General features: G+C 40.3%; 1 protein-coding gene across 1 annotated transcript in view; it reads right to left on the reverse strand.

Annotated features, from left to right (window-relative positions):
- LOC121924996 overlaps positions 1 to 27693 on the reverse strand; it is a 174686-nt gene that overhangs the window by 142468 nt on the left and 4525 nt on the right. Inside the window, exon 2 of the mRNA XM_042456654.1 lies at positions 14026 to 14105. Coding sequence (XP_042312588.1) covers positions 14026 to 14058 — 33 coding nt within the window. The 5' untranslated portion in view covers positions 14059 to 14105. The remainder of the gene's footprint in view (positions 1 to 14025; positions 14106 to 27693) is intronic.

Genomic DNA, 27693 nt, shown 5'->3' on the forward strand with positions numbered 1-27693 from the left:
TGAAAGCAGTAAATCACCACTCCCCACATAGGCAAGTTGTTTAAATCCAATGTGAAGTCGAAGGCTTTCATGGCCAGCATCCATAGTTTTTTGTGGGTTTTTTGGGCTATGTGGCCATGTTCTAGAAGAGTTCCCTCCTGACATTTCGCCAGCATCTGTGGCTGGCATCTTCAGAGAATGCTTGCCTGGAAAGGAGTTGGGTATATATATACTGTGTGAACCTGGGAAGGCAGGAGTAATTTGCATGTGTATTTGTCAGGCCCAGAAAAACCCAGAGGAGGGAAGACAAACAACCGCCCAAAGGGAAGGTATTTTTATTATACATCAAAAGAGTCACTGACAGAATAGGGAAACTGGTGAGGAAACACAACCTACAAATGGTTTACAGACCGACAAAGAAAATCCAGCACATGCTTCGCTCAGCCAAGGACCAGAGAGACCCTCTCACAGCCGCAGGAGTTTACCACATACCATGCAGCTGCGGACAAGTCTACATAGGGACCACCAAACGCAGTGTGCAAACAAGAATCAAGGAACACGAGAGACACTGCAGACTGGGCCAGCCAGAAAAATCAGCAGTAGCAGAACATGCCACAAAATATCCTGGGCATAAAATACTGTTTGAAAACACTGAAATTCTGGACCATGCCAACCACTACCATGTCAGGATGCACAAGGAAGCCATTGAAATCCACAAACACCTGGATAATTTCAGCCGGAAGGAAGAAACCCTTACATTGAACAAATATTCCTACCAGTCCTGAGGAATAGCAAAATAAGGACTTAGCAAATGCAAATGGGAAACCATTCAGAGTCAGGGGCTTTCCCAGCAGATAATGATCACCAATTAGCAGACATTAATCCTCGTTTGCATTAGCCTCCCAGCCTGAGGCTGGCCATCAGCACATGCAATACACATGCAAATCACTCCTGCATTCCCAGGCTCACACAGTATATATACACCCAACTCCTTTCCAGGCAAGCATTCTCTGAAGATGCCAGCCACAGATGCTGGCAAAATGTCAGGAAGAAATTTGTCTAGGACATGGCCACATAGCCCGAAAAACCCACCAAAAAATATGTTTAAATCCCCCATAAATTTTCTAACAACCTGGAAGCTGGAAAGGAAAGTGACTTCCATTTCTGAACCTGGAAGCTGGAAATGTGGTGTTCATGCCCACTGCAGGTACATGGTGTACAAAGTGTCCCCTGTTTCCACTGCACATGCCCAGTCCTGTGATAACTCAGCTGTGGAGTGAAGCTCCAGGGTTTGTTGACTGATGAGAAATGGACAGCAGCACACTACAGCTCATTCATGCCAGCCAGAGATGCCAGAGATCTCGCTTGTCCTACCATGCAAATGTACTTAAGTGAGGGCAGCAAGCAGGAAATTATTCTGTCTAAACTCCCCTCACCACACCCATAAGACTCTATGAAAAAGGCAGGGTGATTGTACAATAAAAAGCCACTTCTGAAAACATCCATTGTCATTCAGTTCCCATGGCTGAAGAGACACAGCATCACTTTCTGTCAGTTTTTTCAACCACAGTGTGGCTGGCAACTACAACATGACATAGAGATACAATTATACAAGAGATATGCCAAGAAAAATGATGGAGCAACAGGTAAAACCACAACCATGTCATTAAAATAAATTAAAAGCCATGAGAATTTTACTTTTAAAAGCAATTTTGTTGTCAAAAAGGGAGTGATAGATGAGTCTCTATGGAAAGTGCATTGTATAGTCAGGTACAATAACAAGAAGGGCTTTTCCCTATTGTCTCATACATATTCTCAGATGGTAAAGGTACTTGGAAAAGATCTCATATGCAAAGAAGGGCTGGACAACGTGTGTTTCTTCCCAGAAATTGTTGGCATGGCTCCTACAAGCCTTTGGTAAGGGGCTATGGAAGTTGCAGTCCAACAACATCAGATGGATAGAGATAGCCCATGCCAGTGTTGAATCTGTGAGTTGGTTAGATACAAAGATACGTTTGAGGAAGAACACCTGTACTCTTGGAAATTAAAAACAGGCAACTTATATGTTGTAGGACTGGAACTCCCTTTATTCATCACCATTAGCTATACTTGTAGGAATGATGAGCGTTGCATGCCAGCAATATTGGAAGAGTCACAATTTACCAACCTCTTTCCTTAAATACCAGATGATAAGATACCTCATTGCCCTTCCCATATGACTTCCCTAATTCTATGCTTATGCATGGGTTTTCAGTTTGGGAAACTGCTCTTACAGAGCCAGATTCACTTTATAGATTATTCAACAGCAAGTCTTTGTTTAAACTGTAACAGCAACTAGTTCTGCTTTCTTAGCAAATATAATATTCTCTCTCTCTCTCTCTCTCTCTCTATATATATATATATATATATATATATACACACACACACACACACACATTCTCTCTTTCTATAAAACATTCTCATTGAAAATAAATATTATTGCAAATTGATTTTATTTTTTAGAAAAAATGCCTATATTAAACACAGAAATTTTATAATATAAAATTACATATGTAGGAAAGACATAACTAACACAAATTGAACAAACCAACACACACACATATATACAAAAAAGATGTTACACAATTAAGTTCCCACTTGCCAATCATTGGTTATAATTATCTACTTATTCTACTTCCTATATTGTGTTACCTGATTTTTAATACATTATTTTACTTCAAAATTTTTCTTTTGTGACTTTTGCTTATAAATCCATTATATTTTTACATTTACATCTATATATCAAATAATCATATAATTATTCCAGAATCACTTCTATCATTTACTGAATCCAAATTCCTTGACATTTCTTTAGCGTACTTAATCAGTTTAATTTAATTCTAACAACTTAATAGTGTAGTTGCCAACCAATCTTCTTTTAACTGAACCCCACCACAAAAAACCCACATCAAAATTCTTCTATAAACAATATGAAGAAGCGTATGCTCGATCCCATTGAAAATAATGGGGTTTGTGGATGGTGCAGTGGCGCACATGCACCATGGGCGCACACCCCATTAGTCTTAATGGGACGCGTTGCCCCTTGCACCCTGTGTGTTCCCACGGGCTCCCTTGCAGCTTTCAGTGTATTTGTTTTAACTTTTTAAATTGTTTAATTGTTTTTAATCTTTATATTTATATTTTAATGCATTTATTTTTAAATTGTGTTGTTTTAAATTTACTGTTAGCCACCTTGAGTCCCTGTATTGGGAGAAAGACAATGTACGTATAAGGAAAGAAATCAAAGAGACAGCCATGTTGGTCTGTAGAATCAGAATGCAGAAAGATCTAGTATCACATTTGAGACTAACTGAAAGAAAGAAAGCTTGACAGACCAGCAGTTTATTCTGGCCTATGTGCATGGTAGGGCTGCAGTAGGGCTGAGCGTTTACACTCTCCAAGCCCTTCTTTCTCCTCTGGGGCACCATGATGATGTCTGTGTGGCAGAGCACCCAAACGGTGCTCCATGGAAAGGGCATCATCATGGTGCACAAGCACACCTGTGATGCCCATTCCAGGACACGGGAAGTGGGTTTTTTTGGTCCTTCCAGAGGCTGTGGTGTCTGGTTGCTGCAGCCTCCATCCAGGCCTCAAAGGGGTGGCGTTGAACCATCCATATGTCTCAAAGGTGCTACAAGATTTCTCAGCATATAAGTAAATACAATATCATCATTTGTTTCTCGTCATGTTGGCAGGTGAATCAAAATAAAGAAAAGCCATTTCTACTGTAGCAGTATGCTTTTAAACAATAAAGTTCTTTCGGGTGTATTTTATCCACTTAGCCAGTAGCTGTTGCTCCCCCCCCCCCCAAACACACAATTAAATTTCAAAGTATCATAAGTTAAAACAGAGATCAGTTCCTCTTTATGCAGAGAAGATGGCCTTGAATTCTTCTCTGTAGATAAACAATGAATTTCATTTCTTATGCCAATTCCATTTCTTATGCCCTTTTTCAGGAGGGAATTGCTGAACTCACCAGTCCAACCTTCAAACTCCAATAATAATAAATGCTTATATGCCCCTAATGAACTAGAAATCCCAGATTAGAGCTTTGTTGGTTGAACCAGAATTGTATGCTGCTGATCTTATATTGATGAATTCAAATGCATGGGGGGGGGGTGCTGCTGGGGGGGGAGGAGGGGGGCATGATTGGAGGCCCAACTCCAAGGATGACCTTTACAACAACAACAAAAAAAAAAAATTACAGTGGACCCTTGTTATACGCTGGGGTTTGGTTCCAAGATCCTCTGTGTATAACAAAATCCGTGTATGCTCAAGTCCCATTAAATATAATGACATAGCAAAATGGTGTCCCTTATAAAAAATGGAAAATCAAGGTTTGATACTTGAAATTTATCCTTTTTTGAACATTTTCAAACCGTGTATGCTTGAATCCGTGTATAAAAATATCCGTGTATAAGAAGGGCCAACTGTACTCCCCAAAACTGGCTGGAAGATAAATCTCTGTTCTGCTTTATGCAGATGATTCAATAATACTTTCAAGAACACATATTGGACTCAAAAAAGCACTGAAAACACTAAAACAGTACTAGAAGAACCAGTTAGAACTTAATTATCAGAAAACTAAAATCATAGCATTTGCCCAAAGATCCAAAAGTTTCATTTTACTGGTAGTAAGAAAGCTCATAGGGACTATGGCCATGTGCAGGCCGGCACTTTGGGTCAGCCTGGGGGCGGAGTTGGGGCATAGCATTTACACAACGCATGCTCCAGCTCTGCCCCCAGGGTGCCGTGATGCCACATACTGCACCACACGATGCATGGCATCATGGCGCTCCTCCACCATTGCATCCACACAATGCAGCACTGAAGGAGTGCCATATAGCCATGGCCTTGTGGTTATCACAAGCTTTCCAGGGTGCAAAAAGGAGCCACTTTTTGCTGCTCCCTTTTGCAACCTGGAAAGACCAGACTGGGGTCAAAGCATGCAGTTGCCGCAGCCCCAATCTGGCTGAAGAAGGGGCGGTGCGGCTGGAGAAAACCTCTTTGGGGCTGTTTATATAGCCCCTATGTTGTTGCTAATGCACAGAGGAGAACACAGCCATTCTTAACTTCCATAAGACAAGAGGAAGCCACTATATACCTGCAGCTCTTAAAATGTTTGAAGCCAAATCAATAGCACAACATCTGTATGGTGCCCAGCTGAATCCCTTCTCCAATTTAGCATCATTAGAATTGGTACAATTTAAATGTTTAAGTTCAGCCTTTCAAGTTCAAGCTTGGAGTCTGGCTTCATGAAAGTGGAGGCTAGAGTGTGGGTAACCATTCTTAACTATTGGCTTAGATTATCCATTATTCCCATTGGCCTTGCTCCACTAACTTTGAGTGATGATTTGCAGTCTATGTGGAAACAGGCAGTGATAAATAAAATCTCACCACTGGGGTTTTCATCAGACTTTCTGCTCGATATTAGATATGATCGAGCCAAAGCAGCCATCCAACAATATGTAGCAGACAGAGAGTGTAAATCAGATCTTGAACTTTTATTGTTAGTGAGCCTGACTGGCACTTCACCTCCTCTATGGCATATTTAATTAACCTAGAAGTACCTAAATATTGGAAAACCTTTACTTTAGCATGATGACATGCTCTTTCCTCAACTATCCTTGAAGGCTGATATAGGAAGATCCCTTATTTGGAGAGACAATAACCTTGTGAATCTGGTCGTATAGAAACAATAGAACATATGTTACTCCAATGTCTGTACTAGAGAGATGTAGAGAGATTGGCCTCATTTCATCCTTACTGTATAAATATCCTTGCACAGGACAGTTTTATACTTCCCTGTTGTTTTCAGGCATTAAGCTTGATATAACAATGTTGCTAGGTTCTGTGCAGCAGTGCTTAAAATTTGTTGGATGATGACCAGTGTCACAGACCAGACCTAATGAACATTGCTCTGAAAACAGATGGTTAGGATGCACCATGTGCTATTTCAATGTTTTAAATATTTTCTATATTTTATGTTTTATTTTTGTGTTTTAATTGAATGTACCCTGCTGCCTTGTGTTGTGAACTTGGATTGTTGTTGTTGTTACTGGAGAAATTTCAAACTTTTCTCAAGAGTCCTGCAAATCTCAGAGAAGCAGGGAGCAACAGGAATATTTTCCACTAGTACCATCTTGCTTATTCACCGATTCATCTCTTTTCACTATTTCCAAAGCTGTGAAGGAAGAAGGGAAATGACAGCTTGCAAAGAGGCTTCTGAAAGCAGAAAACTCTCCCTAAGGTGCTAACTCACTGCAATGAAGGCTTATTAGCATGCTCAAAAAGCCTAAATTGCTCTCATTGTTTGTCAATGGATCAGGATAAAATTTTCAAACAAAACTCTCAGAGGTCCAGTTCAATAATGCATGCTTTGAGCATGCTTAATATCTTTAGTAGACATAGAGGAACAGTTTGGAAACAACACATGGCTACCATTTCCCCCTTCCCCTCACCCTCCCTTTTAAAGTTTGGAAATATGTCTAGGTGAAAGTGAAAAAAGGATAGAAACTGAGACATCAGAGAGCTGTCACTGAGCCATGCTGAGGGGCTCCCAAAGCAGAAAAAAATGGTTTTGAAATTGTTCTGTCTTGGTTTCTGGTAGACAGTTGTAACAAAACAAGATGTAGGATTCTGTATGGCTTTGGCCTGATCCAGCTGGGCTTTTCTTATGTTCTTAAGACTTTAATGACAGCTTTGGCATTAATATGATCTCACTCATTGCCCCTAAGCTGAAAACCAGTTTCTGACAACATAGCATTGAACACTAGCGAAGATTCTTGAAATTTCCACCACCATCATTCTGGTATACAAACAATCCATGGGAAGAAAGGGACCATATAATTCTTCTCTCCCTGGCAGTTTTACTGGAGGGGAAATTAGAGGTGCCTTCTTTACAAGAACGATTCCTGTCCTAGAATCATAGAATCATGGAGTTGAAAGAGACCGCAAGGGCCATCCAGTCCAACCCCCTGCCATGCAGGAAATCACAGTCAAAGCATCCCCAACAGATGGCCATCCAGCCTCTGCTTAAAGACCTCCAAGGAAGGAGACTTCATTACACTTCGAGGGAGTTTGTTTCACTGTCGAACAGCCCTTACTGTCAGGAAGTTCCTCCTAATGTTGAGGTGGAATCAATGTCCTAAATCAATGCAAAGAATCGGATGACTACAGCAACTTGTTGGCATCCAAATTTACTATGCAGAAATCTGCAGCAAGGCAGTCTTCACTCCTGCAGTTCCCTGAAAGTGTTAATTCAATGCACAAGGAGTTCTTGTGAAAGGAGCTTGTGCAATGCCCTAAATTTACAACATTGTTAAAAATAATACTTTACAAACCATCAGTCATCTTTCTTTCTTTAAAAGATACTGGATATTTTACTGTGTTGATGTCACACACAAAATATGAAGCGGAGATCCCCCCATAGAAACAATTTACACCAAGTTGGTTTTTAAAAAAAACAAAACAAAACCCTGAACCCTGAAAAAATATCAATTGCCAATTTCTTAAATAACTTCAAGTGCAGTTCAGTTAGTATCCATTGCACATAATCCTGGAACATAAAATAAATAAGTTGCCATACTCTTTAAGTCCTCCTTTTTGGTGTAACAATGAAGAAAGGATCTTCATTTTAGTTTTAGCATGTAGGCATAAAACACAACCAAATCCAAACTATCATTGTTTCCTTTAAACAAGAGCTAATGACAGGAGTTCTGCTCATCAATCATCTGTTATAAAAAAAAAAGCCTAGAGGAAAAGAAAGTGAAGGACACATCATTAAAATCTATTAGGGGAAGATAGCCAATGTGCTGTAGTTGTTTGGGGATTGGATCACAACTCTGGAGGCCAGAGTTCGAATCCCAGCTTGGTCACATGAACCCACTGTGTGACCTTGGTAAGTCACGCTCTTTTAGCCTCAAAGGATGGCAATGGCAAACCCCCTCTCAAGAAATTTACCAAGAAAACCCTGCAATAAGTTCATCATAGGATTTTGAAATGATTTGAAAGTACCACCACCAACAAACATCAAAGCAACTGCTATGAAAAATGGTCATTAGGGTCACACTAGGGTAGGATTCTTCTCCAGGCAGACCCTGCAATAGTGAGGCTTGCAATTTCAGCTTGAAAGTGCTAGCAACGTTCTTAAAACCTGGCCCCAGGAATGGGTTGCAAATATTCCAGGCTGTTTGAATGGAAGCTTCTTGGTTAATCTCCAAATGCTTAATGAAGCATCAGTGATATGCATGAGCCTTATTGTACATCGCAGAGTGGTTTGAGCACTGGACTATGACTCTGGAGGACAGGGTTCAAATGCCACTTAGCCATGAAACCTTTCTGTCTTTAAACAATACCGGACCATGGACAAGTCACACCTTCTCGGCCTCAGGGAAGGCAATGGCAAACATCCTCTGTGGAAATCTTTCCAAGAAAAACCCATAATAAATTCGCCTTAGAGTGACCATAAGTTGGAAGCGACTTGAAGGTACACAAAACACATACACAAGGTTTCAGATTCCAGAACCACACTTTGAAAAGTATGTGGGGGGGGGGGGGGGGGGGAATACAAGCATCCCTATGCAAAGGGATCTTGCAGTACCTTTGAGACTAACTGAAAGAGAAAAGTTGGTAGCATGGGCTCATGCTACCAACTTTTCTTTCAGTTAGTCTCAAGGTGCTGCAAGATCCCCTTGCATCCTGATTTTCCAGACGAACACAGCTAAGTCTCTGAATTCAACAAGCATCTTTGATTGATTTAAGCTTCAGGGAATCCCAGCCCTTTCCTCCCTTCCATCCCCCTTCTTCTTCCTCTGGTCATTTCCCTATAAAAACCTTAGCCTTTTAAGGCAGCAGTTGCACTATGCCATCATCCTTCTGAGTTCTGGCTCCAAGTCAGCACTGCAGCTTTACGCAAAAGTTTCCATTCCCAGTAACTCTAGTGTTTACAGGGAGAAAAGAGGGCTGGAATCAATCTCTTTGGAGGAGCACAATCATGCTGGGTGTCTTACCTTCCACTCTCATGGCATCAGCCCTTGCACTTTTCATATGTGTGCATGTGGAGGTGGGGAAAAAACACACACAGAGAGAGAAAGCAAGGAAGCCAATCTGGCAGAGGCTGGAAAATTTGGTCTGCTAGACACATCAGAGTGTGCTCTCTTTCAAGGCAGGCATTTCCTCCATAAGGAGCTTAGGAGGGCCCTGGCTGGCTGCAGGTGAAAGCTGGGAAGTGGACCAAAGGTCATCCCCATGGCATCAGGAATCAGATTTCAGAAACGCCTGCCAAAGGAGATCAATGGACAGAGAGCCAAAGTGGGAAGGATGAACTCAGGCAGGCTGCTAGAGGCTGCCCAAAGCAGATCAAGCAGCTTGTGTTTTGCAAAGGGGGAGGCAAAGTGCTTGTCCACCTGCAATGGCGCAGGCTGAGTGCAAAATAACTGCGCATCTAATGGTCTGGAAAATAGAGGCTCAAGGAAGTTATTAGTCACTCCTTACAGCAGCCAGATAGATGTGTGTGTGTGTCTGTTGTGTGTCTTCAAGTCCTTTCCAACTTATGGGAACCCTAAGGCAACTCTATCATGGGGTTTTCTTGCCAAGATTGGTTTGCCATTGCCTTTTTCTGAGGCTGAGAGAGGGTGACTTGCCCAAGATTTGTTCAGTGGGTTCCCATGGCCAAGCTGGGAATCAAACTTTGGTCTCCAGAGTTGTAGCCAAGTGCTCAAACTACTATACACTCTGGCTCCCATGTTACAAAGTACAATAATAGTCCAAATCCACAAAGCAGAGATACCTTTATTGCTGTTGCTGTATGCCTTCAAGTCATTTCTGACTTATGGACTACAGCTCTGGAGACCAAGGTTCAAATCCCCACTCAGCCATGGAAATCCACTCAATGACCTTGGGCAAGTCACAGTCTCTCATCCGCAGAGGAATGCAAAGGCAAGCCTTCTCTGAATAAGTCATGCCTAGTAAGCCCTGTGATAGGTACCTTAGGGTCACCATAAGTTAGAAATGACTTGGAGGTACACAACACTAGCATGCACTCAGTTACAGTATGTGTTTATTTATCTATTTCTAAAGAGCAGACACATACTGTATATTTAAACCGGGCAAAAAAGTGGATGTGTAGTTTAGCTCTTAATTAATGTGCATGATATGTATAACAGGATGAAAAACAGAAGATGTGTCTTGTATCGTCCAACCTCTGATAAAGCAAAAATGTTTCACCAAATGAAGAAGGGGCTCACAGTGTGAAATAAAGGATAACAACAAAGCCACTTCTGTGACAACAGATACATCCCAGTTGATTTTATTTTAAATACCCTTCAAAACTGCAGTTCTCTGCACTGTAGAACTAGAGGGATGACTGTGTTCCAGATGCAGCAGCTCTCCCATGTGTTTCTGTTTATGGTCTTTCAGTGTGTTGCAATATCTCCTTCCAAGAATTTCAAAATGTTTATCTTCCAACAGGTGCTGAACAAGCAGAACAGAGTGTTTATCCTCCAAACAGGTGGAAAACAAGCCTCCCCACAACAGTCATAAAGAGCATGGTCCTGCTGAAAAGTGCACAGTTGATATTTCAAGGCAGCTGGGACAATTATGTCACCTTTAATAACCATGGGCCAGTTCCTTCTGTTTCATTCTCCATCTTGCCCAGAAGGTGCAGGACAACCTTTACAGCAGGGATGAAGAACTTGTTTGGTGCTGAGAACCATAAATAATAATAATAATAACAACTATTACTACTACTTCTTTATTATAACCAGCTTTTCTGTTACAAAAAACAATCAAAGCAGCTTACATTTTTAAAATCCATCCAGTATACAATAGATAGTACATCTAATATCTCCATATCCCCCTCCCTTAAAAAAGAATTAAACACATATGTGCTGCTAGAACTATACACAGACATGAACACACACTCAGAAAAAGACAGGAGGCACTAGAGCTCTTCTCAACACACTGGGAAACATGGAGAGAATGTTCATTGAGGAAAGAGTGATCTATATGAGGATTTGTGAAAGTATGGATTCTCTTTGCATCTTACACAGTAGTTCTGATACAGACCACTCTTTTCACACTGCTGTATAAAACTATGCATGGGATGGGGAAAGATCTGTAAATAAGAGACATCTCTAAAGGCACCAGATCCTGTCTGAACTTGGCTGTTAAGCAGGGTCAGGTCTGGTTAGTATTTGGATGGGGAACCACCAAGGAACTTCAAGTGCTATAGGTTATATTTCAGAGGAGGGCAATGGCAAATCACTTCTGAGAATTCCTTGCCTAAAGAAACGCTATGAAATTCATGAGGTTGCCACAAATTGATAGGGAAATGGAAGAAGGGATGTATGCACACAACCAGCCCCTGAACCATAAAGTGTGCACCCCATGCTTGTTTCTTCAGTGGAGAATGGAGCACTGAGTTCATTTGTATCTACACTATTCCACTTCTCTGTAAATCAGCTTTGTGTGGCTAAGGGGCAAACAGACACCAGTCAGATTGAGCTTTTAGACTCCAGAACATTGCCAGAATCCTAAAAACCTAAAACAGGCCTCTGTGCCTGAGAAGTATGCAACTGATTTGTTTACCCTCAGTTTTCAGAAACCACATAGGATTTAAAGACTTTCAGTTGTCTGAACAAAGTCCATTCTCTCATCAAACTTGTTCATGCCTTTAGGCACCTGTTCTTCTCACACCCATGCAATATGCATGTCCTTTCCTCCCTCCCTCCCGCACATTTTTGCATTTATATGAAATATCTCATTAGAATGGCACATTTTTCTCTGGCAATGTGTTGAAGGGGAATGGAAGCACCGAAATGTTTGGGACTCTGTGGTTACAGATATGGGAACCTGTTGTAGTATGTAGTTCTTGAATAATGGAAATGTGGTTTACATATTGTTGTAATTTATATGGAAAAGACAGGCACATAACATACAGCAACTTACAAATGTAGAGCATATTCCTAGAAGCATAAAATGTCAATACAACAGTGTCCTACTCCTCACAAAGATGGTAAAATCCATGACTGGATACAATTTCAGACCAAATTGGTTATGAAAACATTCCACAGAATTAGAAATTATATGCTTTTTTAAAGGATATAACAGGCATGGGGATCCAGAATAGGAGTGGAGGAGGTTGGCTGTAACCTTTTTTTTTTTAAAAAAATAATCTCACAGTGGCGGGGTACAAACCGCCGCTTTGCGGCGCTCCCCCGCCGCCGCCATTTGCTCCGTGCGGGAGCCGCAGCAGCCAAACCGCACGACTCCCACGCGGAGCAAAAAAGAAGCTCCATTTCGGAGCTTCTTCTTGCGGCGCCTCTATGACGTCGCGAGGCACCTGGCGCGGACTCGCAATGTCATAGGCGCCACGACACGTCTGGACGCTATGCGTCCAGTACGTAAAGATGGTGACGCCCATGTAGAAGGTGCGCCGCCATCTTGTACGTATAGGATACGTACTAGGGTTAGGGGGGTGCGGAAGCACCGCCCCTTCCTAACCCTAGTACGTATCCTATACGTACTAAATGGCGGTTTGTATCCCGCCAGAAGATCTCAGTCTGGATCAGGGAATGTATACCTACTGTTTTCACTGACTAGAAAGCTTCCATTGGAACAGGTGGGAGCTCCCCCAGACCATGCAAATACCATGTTTGTAGGGGCAATATGGATCAGGGCTTTAGCCAAAAGTGATAGGTTAAAGCTTCTTTTCTCCTTTTTCTTTTTCTCCTCTTTATCACCATGCTAGTGTACACACTTGCTTTGACTTAAAAAAATACATTTGTGCCTACTTTCATCTATGACTAGTTTGGCCAAGTGAGTTCCTTCATATAAAACATTAAAATAAACATCATCTAAGGACACCGAAACATTGTAGGAAACAGCATACCTAGAAAATTTAACTCCAACATTTATCTCTTCATTTATCTCTTATTCTTTACCACTGATAAAATGTCAGCATTCAGGTCTAGCTGTGAAACCAGGAGAACCACAACCTGTTAATGTAATTTTTATTTTACCTAGAAAATTACACTCCTATCCATAATGTATGTCTCAGCCAGCTTGTTAGCAAGCAACTTTCTGGACATTGCTCATCAGCCATTCAGAATGGCAAACAGTTGCCCTGACATTAATTTCAGTACACAACCCCTTGGTGGCTTCCATGTCATCACTCTAGTCTGAACTTCTTGGAAGCTATCCAAACTTCATGGGTGCTATCTATTCCCCCAGTAGGCTCAGAACCTTGGATAGCTCCTCAGTCTAAAACCCAGAGCAGATTTCTCACTCCATGAACAAAGGAGCCTATGTAGCTGCCACTACAGTGGGACCTTGATATCTGCGGACTTGCCATCTGCATATTTGAGCTTCTGCAGATGGCAAGCCTGCATTGTCCCCAATGGTGGTGTTTGCACATGGCCATGCTGCTCTTAGGGACAGTCCTGTTGTCCCCAGTGTTGGCGTATGTAAGCAGCTGCGTCACCATTAGGACAATAGGACTTCATCCGTTGTCCTTAATGGTAGTGCAGCCATGTGCACGCACTGCTACTGGGGACAATGGAACTTGAGTATCCACAGATTTTGGTATGCATAGGGGAGGGTGAATGAATTCTCCATGGATACCGAGGTCCCGTTGTATTTTATTATGTCCCCTAGTCTTTGCTTGTTTTTCATCTAGTTGTCTGTACCTGTCCTGGTGCCTCTTCTCTTCCTCATCCCTTCTAGCCCAGTCTCATTTGGTGGACCGGTCTGCTGAAATCAATACTCATATCAGCTGGTTTATGATTTCACCTAATTGAATTAATTGCCAAAAGTTAGTCTCCCTGGAGACTATCAATCTGGGTTTTAGATTATTCCTCTAAGAACCTTCTCCTGGAAAGGCCAATCTGTCAAATAGGATTGTCACCAACCAATTACCTGCTCTGAGTCATGAAAATCCCAACCTTAAACTTTTGAAAAAAACAGTAACGTTCTGAAAAGCTATCTTGAATAGACCATCAGACTTACCTGACTTTCTGGGCTGCTGTTTTCATTGCCCATTTTGACAAGAAGGTTTCAGGATCACGCTATTACATTCAGAAGGCCAGCTGGGGGGAAAAATCAGAAATTATCAGACATCTGTGAAAGCTCTGTGGAATAATAGCATTCAAGAAGAAAAGGCCAGCTGTGTACCTCCCTGAATGACTCCTAGGAAAAACAGTACTTAATAGCCCAAGGCTAGCAGTGTTCCTTGCAAATAGTTTAGTATGAAAGAACTAAATTGTGTGTTGAAAACTTTATGTCAAATCATAGCTTTGGAACCCCAATTCATTCATTCTCACACAGCAGAATAGAGAAACTGCCTTTGGGCAGCACCATAAGGAATTGGGAGAGACAGATGAAGATAGGAGCTGGTATATGAATGATGCAATAATAAATAATGAATGGTTAATTATGGAAATTCCAATTCCTAGACCATACACATTATTCTCTGTTAGCAATACACATTATTGTCTATTCCTTGTTGGTAAGTATAAATAATCGTGAATGTCCTTTGTTAGGAACCTAATAGACAATAATCTAAATGATGCAGAAGGACTGTAAAATTTCAACCTTAGTGGGTAAAGGGAAGCCAATTGTGTTTAGGTAGCAAAAGGTCATCATTGTTCCTCCCAACATATGCGCGCGTGCACACACACACGCACACACACACACTTACCATTCATACATTTTACCTCTGTGTCTAAGTAATTCAACAAAATTACTTTAATCATCTTGACACAAGGTGTCAAGTCATCTTGACGTAAGGAAGCAATTACATAAATGATATACTTGTCTCACTGTATGTTAATACAGTAATGTAATTTTCATTGTCAAGACTTTGTACAATTAATTTCTCCCTGGCATATCTTTCCACAACTGAGGTACTCTCCCTCTCATGTTCACACCCTCTTTCTGTCTGTACACATTTGTTGTTCTTGTTATGTGCCTTTGAGTTGAATACAACTTATGATGGCCCTCTCCTAGAGTTTTCTGGCAAGATACTCAGAAGACATCGACCACTGCCTTCCTCTAAGACTGAGAGAATATAGTAAATGTAAAAAATTTTTTACAAATCCGCGTAACATTATAACAATTTCACACTATTACAAATGCGCTCTAATAATAATAATAATAATAATAATAATAATATCCAATGAAATTTCTGTAAAATTATGTTTTGATAACAGAATCTGTTTTCAAGGACATGAGCAAAAACTGAAATATACAGTACTAAGTCTGAGACTAGTATAATGAAAATTCTAATACGTAAAACATTGTTCTTGTGTTTAAAATTCATTTGACATCTTGAACCAGTCTTGGTTGTGTGTGTGTGTGTTGTGTGTGTTGCTATGTGTGCATTTGTGAGTACATTTGCATACATACAAACACAGTGCAACAGACTGCCATAGCTTTTCCTTTTCCTGTTAACTTCCCTATTACAGTTTTTATTTGTTGAAAAACGATTACGTGAATTATTCCAACCAGAACTAAAGCACTGGTAATGTGAAATTTAGTACTCTTGTGGTATGTACATATTATGCACAGCTAAATAGAAATAATCTCTTAATGTCTACTTTACTTTACATCATTGAAGAGGCTGTGCTGTTAATATAACGCTTTCCAACTTTACTTTTGGGAGGAATTCAGAGGCTTACAGTGAAATAATCCTGTGCATGTTTACATAGAAATGACTCCAATTAAGAACATTCAAGAATCAGATAATTTATTATAGGTTGCTATTCTATTACATGGCAGCTAATCAATTGGTTTGTTTTATGTCCTGGTTAATCAACTGGGGTTAAACCACAGTTTCCTATTTCTGAAATGGTTTAAACCAGCCATGATAGAAGCACTAAAACTGACACATGAGAGAAGGAGGGAATACTTGATGCTTGCTCTTGATTTAATAAATCAAGATTTATTAAAATGTTACCTTTTCATTATGCATTATTAATTCCTATAGTTAGATGGTATGAAATATGACTTCCTCAAACCAGTAATCTATGCTGTCAAATCATGATCATATAAAGTTTATATTCTAAACTCTTTTCATTTGTAGACTGGGTCTAACCAGTGAAAAGTGACAATATCCAATTGCACGTTGACCTCTAGGAAAACCTCCACCAATTTCTTTTTTGGACTACTTCTCCCAGAATCTGCAAGATATAGGGCAAAAAGTTACTTTTCACATCCAAGTACTCCAGAAAAGAATGGTAGGTTTTCCAAGCTCTGACCTCCTGAGCTGGTCAAAGGCCTTTCAAAACACACACACACACACACACACACACACAAACTAAAAAATAGCTAGTAGTGCATCATCTTATAAAATCCTTACCAGAATACTGTGCTGCTTTAGGTCTTCCTGTCCTTTGGCTACCCAAGTCTTTCACTAGCCCCATTTCCCTGCAGACTTCCAGGGAATGGAGGAAGAGGGGGACTCCAGTAGCAAATATGCCAGTGTATAGAGGCCTGAGTACCTTAAGGGCACCAGATTCCATCTGATCTGGGAAGCTAAACAGGGGCAAATATGTTTTGTACTTGGATGGGGAAACCAGCAACAAATACCAGGAGCTGTAGCCTGTAGGTTGTATTTCAGAGGAAGGAACTGGCAAAACCACCTCTGAGTATGCCTTGTTTAAGGAAGCCCTATGAAATTCATGGGGTCACCATAAACTGACAAGTGACTTAAAGGTACATGCACATACATGCATGCACACACAGAACACTTTCTCCTTTTTTAAAAAAAAATAGTTATTTCTAGATAACGTAACATACCCATACAATAATACACATTTCACACAAATGAAGACAAAAATATAAACATGTATTCAAACATTTATACCTCCTCCTAATCAGAATGGAAAACAGCATGTGAAGCCAGCCAGGTTCTATGTTGGTCTTTGCAAGTGCTGGCTGAAGGTGCTTTGCTCCTCCTTCCCCCTCTGTAGTATTAGGTAGGGAGAGCAAAGCCATCTACTCTCAGCCAATATTTCCCAAGTGGGAAGACAGGCTTCACGTGATGCTTTGATAAATCTCATTGGCCCACCAGAGGGCTGTAGTGGGACACCAACCCCTTATCATTGGTGTCACTAGGGGATGCGGGATGCAGACTGTATCAGGTGACACCCTAAGGGGGATGACACCACTATTCCTCTAACAGAATTAGCCTGTATCTATTTAAAATGCTGAAGAGATGGTGTGGGGGAGATGAAGCTCACTGGGAGGAGAAAGGAGAGGCCCCAGATTATTTTTAAAACAATAAAAACATTAAGTTTTACATTTTAAAAAAATAATAATATTTTAATATTTTCTTTAAAAACATCACATTTTATCAAATTTTCACTTTAGCCACATGGAACTATACATATTATGTAAACACATTTATTCTGTGACTGTGATATTGTGATTAAAAGGTATAATTTTAATTTTACTAGTTGTTTATGTCACAACTATTACCATTATGTTCAGTGATATATGGGGATTACAATTTATACGTAAATTAGTACAAAAACATGGGTGTGATATGGGTGTGATATGGGAGGCGGTCAATGGGTTACCACACCAAGTGACACCAACCGTAGTGATGCCACTGGTCCTTATCCCAAAAAAATAGTTTCTCATCCCAGGCTTTGGACTACATGGCAAATCTAATTGAACTCAGATAGGTTTATTTCTGAGTAAACATGATTATGTTGTAAATGCTAACATTTACAACAGAAACAACTGTAGTCCACTTTTCAGCAGGCTTGCTTTAATGTTTTACCCAGCTAGTTAATCCCTCCGCTGCACTGTGAAGCCATTTACGTGTTGCAGCTCACATTTCAGTGTGCTAACATCAGCAAAGCATGAAGTATATCAGTAAATTGTCTCTCTAGACTCTTCATTAATACACAAAGCTTTTTATTAAGACATTCTTCAGATTAAAACATAACCCCAAGCATTACATCAGTAAACATAACAACCTGTAAAATGTTTTATGAAAACAAGTAGGATTTAGTCCTCTACACTGTACGTTTCTCCAAGATTTTCATATTGATGTTATGCTAAAAATAAAAATAAAAAATCAGTTATTGTTTTGCTTCCCGCATTCTTTCTGGACAAGAGGCTTTTAAAGCATTCTGCTTTTGTTCATGAAAACCACTGAAGCAGAACTGTGTTTCAGGAAAAAAGTACTCATATCAGTCTGATGTAGTTGACTAATTAGAGACCATTTGGTTGTAGGAAACCAAAATGTTTTTTACCTAACAATATTAGGGGGGAAAAATCTTAGTAGACTTACATTCCAAGAAGAAGAAAAAATCTGGGTGCTCTGAACGTCTTTTGGCTCTTTAGGAAAAGTCTTTGACAACTCACTCTTCTCAGCTACAGCACCTCACAAGTCTCTGCCTTTGTTTTCCTTTAGTGCCTTCCCTTCCTCTGAATCACATGAATGTTACCTTCATTTAAATGACCCACCTTAAATTAAGCATAACCAGTTAAACAAATAACTTTGACTCCACCCAAGGCACAGGATAGAACCATGCTCATTCTCTCACTTGCTACTTAAGAAGGACAAAAAAATCCCTGGAGAATTGAGACAAGCCAGAATCTATCACAGAATGAACATTTTGCTAACATTTGCTTTGGATTTAACAGAGAGAAGACAATGTCTTTTGATCTGTTGTGCACGGCCTTTTCAGGAAGAAAGCCCATAGGGCCTAAGTGCTAACTAGCCATGCCAGCATACAGTTTTGAATGCTTTGGGATACTTCAGTTATGAGCAGACATTAGCAGGACCAATACGAGCCTGAAAGGATCTGTAGAGTCTCTAACAATCCAGGACATACATAGCTGTGTAGCACAACAGCAGTATCACTAGATTGACGTCACCCAGTGTGGTAACTCATGGTGCCACCCCTCCATTGACCTCCTACCATCCCAAACCACACAGAATATTTAGTAATAGTTTTTGCACTACTGTTACACATTAATCATTAGTCCTGCATATCACTGAATAGAGTAATAGCTGTGACATAAACAACTAGCAAAATTAAAATTATACCTTTAAATTACAATATCATACACATAGACTTAATGTATTGACATATACATAGTTTCATGTGGTTGAAGTTAAAATTGTTAATATGTGATGTTTTTAAAGATTTTTTAAAAAATATACTTTTAATATTTTTTTTAATTTAAATTTTAAAATTTAAAATCTGGGGCCTCTTCTTTCTCATCCCAATAAGCACCATCCCATCTCTTCAGCATTTTAAAGGGTCACAGACCAGTGCCACAGCCTGTTTCTGTCAAAAGGCAAATGTTTGAGGAACAGTAATATCACCCCCCTTAAGGTGTCACCTGGTGCAATCTGCACTTCCCGCGTCCCCTTTGATGCTACTGAAGATTCCAGTTCAATAAAATACCACCAAATTGTCAAATAGTGGGGACTGATGGATCTATATCACAGATGGGGATGTTTTGAATGCTGCTCCTGCTGCAATAATTCTGACTTGTATAAGACATCCAGCTATTAGACCTTATTCCTAATAGAGATTGAGTACCCCCTGTAAAACCCAGAGCTGCTGCATGATGAGTAACTTTAAAACATAGAGTAGTTCCCATAAAATCAGATCCACTGCCTGTCTTGAGCTGACCAAATTCAGAGGTTTTACTGGTGAATTTCTAGATTTGTTGTTGTTTTGTGCCTTCCAGTCATTTCAAACTTATGATGATCCTAAGGCAAACCTATCACAACGTTTTTTGGGGCTGAGAGTGTGTGAGTCCCACAAGGTTACCCAGTAAGTTTCCATGGCTGAGCCAATAAATCAACCCTAATTTCTAGAATACACCCCCCCCCCCCCCCCCAAAAAAAAGCAGAGCTGTACATGACAGTGAGCAAAATGAATCTTCTCCCTGTAATGTTTAATCTGGAGCACCTTGGGGTCTTTGTCTGATGAACAAGCAAATGTGAACTCACATATGCTAAAGGGATAGGCACATCTTTTCAATTTATAGCTTTATTTTTTAAAAAATCTTTTTATTCTTAACTGTCAAATTCTTCTTCTAACATGAGACTCAGAGTAGCTTCTTACAATATTAAAAGCTGGGACAGCTACAATCCAGATGATCTGAAAGTTTGTAAGGAATGAAATAAGCTAGCATATTAAAATATCATTAATTTCAACTAGTATAAAATAATTTTAAAATAATACAAGCACATCATATACACTCATTTAAAAAATAAAACCCTACGGCACCACCAGTTAGTCACCTAATGCCTCTTTAAATTAAAAGGTCTTAATCTTCTGGCAGAAGGACAGGAGACAGGGGGGTAGGCTGTTCTCCCATAGAAGAGAATTCCACAACCTGGGAGCAGCCACCAAGAAGGCTCTTTCATGTGTCCCTATCAGACAGGCCTGCAACAGTTGTGTGACTGAGAGAAAACCCTCTCCTGAGGATCTCAGAACTGCCTTTGGCAGAAAAAGACTTCACCTCATCAGTGAAAGATGTATGTACTGATGGTGCATCACTTTGAAATCACCATAATTAACATATGCCAGAAAGTAAATCATACTTTTACTCAGAAAACATCCATGTATATTAACCTACTGAATGAGGCACTAATAGAAGCAGCCATAGTGCCTTTTCCCAGCTTTGCTATTATTTGACAATACCCTTCCCCATGGTAGCTCTCTGAGGATTTTTTAAAATTAGGATGATGATATAATCTGCCACACCTCTCATGTTTCTTAGTTCTCAGTTTAGCTAGAATCTCCATGGGAGGGGTCTGAATGGATTTTCCCAGCAATAATGTATTGCTGTGGTATATCCCTGTTGTACCTGTAGTACAAAATATATTGGGGTGCCATGGCCTTGAATGGATAGTTAAGAACCACCAACTTTACAAAAGGTCTTAGTGGTGATGAAAACTGCTAGAACTAGTTTGTTGGTACTGATAAGACACAGGTTCCTGCCTTTTGGACTCTCCTTGGTATGGGACTGTCACATACTTTAAAATTTACCATTACACTACACGGCACACAATACTCTGGCACATAGTGGGGAACATGGCACATCCAAAAATGTACAGTTTGCAGAACATCTAGAATTCTGTTCATGCATTGGAGTCACAGAACAAGAGTCGTACTCATTACAATATGGGGCAGTGGTAAAAGGTGGCTCCCATGTCAGTAAGACAATAGACCCACTTTGGGTTTTAATCCAGATTTTAAGGGAGGCATCTAAACTGCTGAACCTGATCTCTCCAATATGTTCAGTACTTTGAATAGTTCCTCCAGATTTGGACTAAATCCTGGAGAAGAATTGTTTCCCTCTGACATGGGAGCTACCACAGGGAGGGCTATGTGTCAGATAATAAAGCCAGAAGAAGGTACTATAGCTGTTTCTGTTAGTGCCATCAAGAGGTTAAGATATTTGCAGATTGCTGAGCTGCTGTCACAGCTAGGAGTGATCTACCCTCCAACAACCATGGTTGAAGGGCAAATACAAGAGAGGAAGTAGACTCAAGACTTGGACCATATTAGATCAAATTTCAACTCTGTGTGGAGGTTTGTCTGCCATTAAAACACAGAAAGGCTGTCTGTAATGAGAAGTGGCCACTCTATTTCTGCTTTAAACAGGCAGATCCTTAAGATCATGCATGGATTTATGAGTGCTTTTATCTAGTGTTCCTTTTTGCCTGGGTTGTTTTCCTGTTATATTTGGAGAGTGCATGATGTCCAGTGCCTGAACAACAATTTCTCAGTGATTCATACTGTAGAAGTGGAGTCCCATAAACAGAAACTCTTTTAAATGTGCTGATGCAAGAAGCATGGCACCCATTCATCCACTGAGTCAATTGCTATTATTATTAACTCGAATAACAACACGCTTTGGCTGACAAAGCTTTGGCTGACAAAGCCTGCTTGGAGAAACAGCCAACAGAGCCAGTGTGATGCAGTGTTGGGGTAGGATTTAGGAGATCCAGTTTCTAGTCCCCACGGAGCCATGATTCTCACTGGGGAACCTAGAAGACATTCTGTCTTTAGCTAACCCTCTTCACAGATAAAAAGCAGCAGCACCAACTGTAATATCAAATGGCTACAACTGCATACAGACTGAGTATTCCAAAATCCAAACTACTCCAAAATCCAAAATTGTCCACATGGATGGCTTGTGGATATACATATGGATGGTCTTTGTTTACTGTTCGTTCAGTCAGGGACGTAGCCAGGATTTTAGGAGGGGGTCCAGACTAAGGCCACCTTATAATGGGCTTGGGCACAGCGGTGCCTGCCAGCGCCATGCCATTCATTTTTCTATGGAAGGGGGGGTCTGGACCCCTCGGCACTTCTACCCCTGGTTCAGTGTATACAACTTGTTTAATGCACCCTCAGATTATGGGTGTATACAAAACATAAAAGAATTTCATGTTTAGATTTGGGTCCTATCTCTAAGATATGTCATGTATATGCAAATATTCCAATATCTAAACTCTGACATCCAAAACACTTCTAGTCTCAGGGAGGAACAGAACAGGAGACACTTCATAGAAATAGTCTGTATCATCATCCCCTTGGCATGGTACTCCTGCCACATTCTGTAATGGTGATGCTATCATTCAGTTGTAGCACCACCCTTAGAGACAGGTAGGTTGCATGTTCTGAACATACAAGTCCCGGTACTTAATCCCTGTTTAAAATGCTTTTTAGTGTGACCAATGTTTAATCCATCACAAACCAACGTGCAGAAATTAAGGAAGATCAAGAAGAAATTAAGAAGATCAAGCTTTTCACATCTCTTTGTGCCTCTGCCAAGAAAAGGCTTAACTTGCTTAACTTTTGCATGTTGGGCTGTCATTTCAAAAAGCAGCATGACCAGTTGAGGTTTTTAAGATTCTAGTTAAGGTGGAACTGTAGTTATCTCATATACCAGGCAGTTCCTGAGAGGGTGAAGAACTGTTGCCAGGACAAACAATAGCTGAACTGTTCCAGATACTGTTCATCATACAGTTCATATCTTGGAAATGGCAATGAAAATGAGAGGTCTCCAAATACTGTTCAACTACAAAGTTCAGCAGCCTTGGCCAACACAGCCAATGTTTATAGCTACCTTGAGTCCTGTACAGAGAGGAAGGTGGGATATTAATAATAATAATAATAATAATAATAATAATAATAATAATAATGAATGTGGTGAGTTGCCATTCAACAAACTCTGGATCATGAGAATAGTAAAATAAGAGAGTAAATTCTTCTTTGATTGTTGACACAGAAATGAATGAAGACAGTTCCCATTGCTTCAGATGATGCAAATCCTCAGTGCTTCAGATCAGAGAATGCAACACTTCATTTGTGTCTCCTAATGGCACATCTAAGTTTATCTGCTTTGCCAGGATGGCCCAGGCACTATTTATACGCTATGCTATCCTTTTTCACTCATAAAAACAAGCTGCTTAGCAGTGTCAGCTCTCTCAGCAGCTAGAGGTACTTAGATTTAAAGATGGCTGTTTTGTTTTTTCTCCAGTGAAATTTCACAACACTTGTAAACACTTTAGGGAGCTTAGAGAGTGCAAGAAACAATGTCACTTTGCATTTTGTTTGAAGGACCTTTATCTTTTCAGTCTTGTTGGCAATAAGGTTGTTTTTTCATATATGCTAAACTCTGGGCATTAAGAACAGAGCGTGGAACATTTTAAAAAACTATTCTATTGACATAACCATGACTTTAAAAAAGAAACAGAATGTTAGCATTACTTAGTACTTATCACTGCAATCTGTTATTTGCACTTTAAAAAAACCTTTTTAATTTTGTTTATGTAGTTTGACACCTCTGTAACTGCCATGGCTCAGTGCTGTGGAATTCTGGGATTTGTAGTTGTGTGAGCTATTTAGCCTTCTCTGTCAGAGAGCTCTGGTGCTATAACAAACTACAAATTCCTAGATTCCATAGGATGGAATCATGTCTAATAAAGCAGTATCAAACTACATTAATTCTGCAGTGTGGCAGCAGCCTAGGTGTCTCAATGTATAGATAAACTATGCATGTATATCTATCTATCTATCTACAAATCTATCTACAGTGAGATTAACAAAGAAGTAGAGCTGAATCTGGAGCCCTCTATGCTAACAATGTTTGGGGGTGTTGTCTATCTGGTATGACTATTTCTTGATGTGTTTCAGCAGTGCCTACACCCATAGTCAGTCTTTATGTTTGCAAATATTGGACTATTGAAACATACTGTGTGGGAGGTGATGTTTTGACTTGGTTGAGAAGCTGTGAATAATGCAAAATGCAGTAGTTATGCTATTTAGTGAGCTACTTAATACACATATAGGAAAACTGTGCAGAAAGGTCTGCACTAGTTCCCAATTGGCCAGGTTTAAGCAAAGGACCAGGTCATCTGGGAGATCACTGCACCTTTGAGAGAGAGAGCTTCTGCTTACTATACCATAAGGGTTTCATTGGTTGTAATGCAGAGGAGGGCATTCTCTGTTGTGGCACCCATTATGTGGAATGATTTTGAGATTGGGATTATATGGACTCCCAACTGTTAGTTTCTGCCACCATCAACTAAAACTCTAGTGGCAATTCCCTGAGGTATGGAGATCACATATGCCTCTTGCAGGACCGTGGAATGCCGCTCCCCACCATCTTTTTTAAACCTTAAATACTAGTTTGTTATTATTCACATCCTCACATCTTTCAAGGGCATGAGGCAATTTTACTGTGTCTTCCACCCTCCTATTTTAGGCCCAAGAAAGAGATGTTTTCGAAACCTAGATATCAAGTGTCTTGGACTTAAAAGAGCCCAGGAGTGTATAGAAGACTTTTTTTAGTCATTGTCTTTCACTTTACCCACCTCTGAGTTTACGAGTTTGCCAAAGTATTTTCTTTATTATTTTCCACGCTGATAATGACAAAATGTTGTCAGTTACCCCTGTTTATTTTGTTTTAATAAATACACCACTGTTTTAGTATCACTTAATGCTTATTTTTAGCACTAGGTTTTATTATAAACCACTTTGAGATATTTGAAAATGAAAAGTGTTCTAAAGAAACAAGAAAAACAACACCAGCTTCCAGTGAGCTCATCCCCAAAGAAACTACATGTCTCAAATATGTACTGTTCCCTTGGAACGTGTCATCACTCAGAATGTAACTGTATAATATGCTGTGGTGCCGCATCCCACAAGACTCACACCCCTATTAGAGGGGCAGCTTTTAGTTCAGAAGCTTTCCCTTCTGTTTTCCTCACTTCTTCCATGCCTTATCAGCTCTGACCTGAAAGGCCTCATCAAACCCTGATGTCTGGTTCAGGAAGAGATTGTTGATAATGTAACCACAGTGCAAATGCTAATTTTTGTATGTCTGAGTGGCAGATTATGCTACTCTTCCCTGTAAGAAAGTCCAAAAAAGCCTCACCCCCATCCCACAGCCTAGAATACTCTCTGCCGTATTGGAACTGGTCTGAGAAGCAGAAAACATTATCCTTAGCCCGTTAGTCCTCACTGTTTGGATCTGGAGAGAAGCCAAGGCTGGCCAGACTCATCGGCTCCAGTTCAAAAATCTGCCACATGGACCCCAATTTGCAAATGAGACTCAGACACCATTAGAGCTAGGAGAACTGAGGCTCATCTGCCAGCCTTGTATGCATTGGTTGCTATTGACAGAAAGGAAGTGAATTCATTGTAACATAAAGAATCCCCCTAAAGAATCTTGCCCTCGGCTTTTTGGGGACAGCCAAAATACCTGACAACAGGATGGCTACATGAAAAAGAGGACAAAGCTCTTATAGCAATGATTCCACACTCTGTTCTTCTAGTGTTTTTGACTTCAGCTCCCCAAAGCCTCAGTTATTCTCGGTCAATGGTTGGGGATTCCTGGGAGCGAAAGTCCAAAACACTTAATAGGGCTATAACTTTGATAGTTCTTTGGAAGAAGAAATTCCAGAAGGTGTAGCTTTCCACTCTGAAAATTCCCTCTTCTACACAACCATGAAAGGCAGAACTCTGTTGTTTTGAGATCTCCGGGAGATCATCTCCCCCACCCTATGAGCCTTGTGTCCCCCCAAACTGAGTCCCTGTCATATCTATATTGCTGGTTGAACCAGACCATCAGATTGTACCAAACCAGGGATAGTGTGAAATGTACATAAGAAATAAAAGCCTGACTTCTGTGTGGGTCCTTTGTACAGCAGATACCTAATTCTTCACACAGCTGCTTTTTGCCAACCACAGGGTACAAAAGTGATAAACAGGAAGAAAGCTCTGGCTGGGATCCTGTTAGATAGTCCTAACTAGAGTAGGTTCATTCATTTTGATGAGTCAACATGTAGCTAGATCCTATTGATCCAATGGGTCTACCTAGGCAAGGCTGACAACAGTATTTAGGCCTTTGGGAGAAATGAACTGCTTTAGAATTGCAGTTTCCTTTCTATAGCTAACATAAGAAGCATGGGACCATGTCTCTGTAGTTTCTGTGTGTGTGTGTGTGTGTGTGTGTGTGTGTGTGTGTGTGTCTTTAGAGATGATATGTTAGAAACTATAGCAGGACAGTTTTGATGGGAGTCAGTTTCACATAGCCATTGCATTTCCAAATCCTACATGTACCAGTCATGTTGCTATCAACTTTATAAACAAGAGTGATGGCAGGACCACCACCATGGCACTTGGTACACTGCAGTCTTTGACAGTCTGGAGACTGTACCTACTCTACACTCCAGCATTCTACCATTTTACAGCATGCAGCCCTCCAGATGTTGTTGTTTTGCAGGTCCCAGCAGCCCCAGCCAGCATAACCAATAGTAAGAAATGCTGGGGCTTGCAATCCAATACGTTTTGGAGGGCTGCATGATTCCTACCCTTACTATAGTAGAGACTGAGCTAGCTCAGGTGTTGTGATACAGATCAAGAAAGCTAAGTGCAGAGATTGCTACAACACTGCACTACTTTTGTGTTTTATTTAGGAGCCTAAAGCAACTTTGTGAAATTGTGCGTTTTATATTTGCATCAACAGAAATGTTGAGCATTGCTGTGGTTACAAGGCTGACTGCAAGCTGCTACATGGAAATTTTGTAATTAGAACATTGTAAACTAATGTTAGCAAATTTTGAAGCCTGCCTGAATAGCATATAAACTGTTAAGGCTGGAAGAGTTACCTTTACTTTTATCAAACAAAAACATAGCCCTGTGTTGAATTGCTCAAGTTTTTGACAAAAAAACAAAGCAAATGACAACCAAAACAGTATCATAAACTGCAACTTCATGGTACATTTTGACTCTAGATGTTTGGATAACAACAACTGTTCTCACAAAAAGTGGTTAAATGTAGTTAGTCATCAGCTTAGAGTTTGGAAGGACTTGGAACCAGTGTCTCACAGGCAGCTTTTTCCAATACATTTCTCCCCTTTCTCTAATACTTGTTTTGCATAAGAAGATAATTCAAACCATCTGTACAAACTACTTCACTTCCACTGATATTTAACTACTCCACTTTTCTCCAATGTGTATTTCATGCTGTATAAAATAGTTATGTTTTCCTCCTCTCTTCCACCATGCAATGATGGCGAGTCCACATTAACTTGCTTATGAAGCCATGACCACATTATCAACTACACTTAGGGAACAGAGACAACTACACCATCAGACTAAACTGACACCACTAAGCATC

The sequence above is a fragment of the Sceloporus undulatus genome, chromosome 3, assembly GCF_019175285.1.
Source record: "Sceloporus undulatus isolate JIND9_A2432 ecotype Alabama chromosome 3, SceUnd_v1.1, whole genome shotgun sequence".
NCBI classification, from domain to species: domain Eukaryota; kingdom Metazoa; phylum Chordata; class Lepidosauria; order Squamata; family Phrynosomatidae; genus Sceloporus; species Sceloporus undulatus.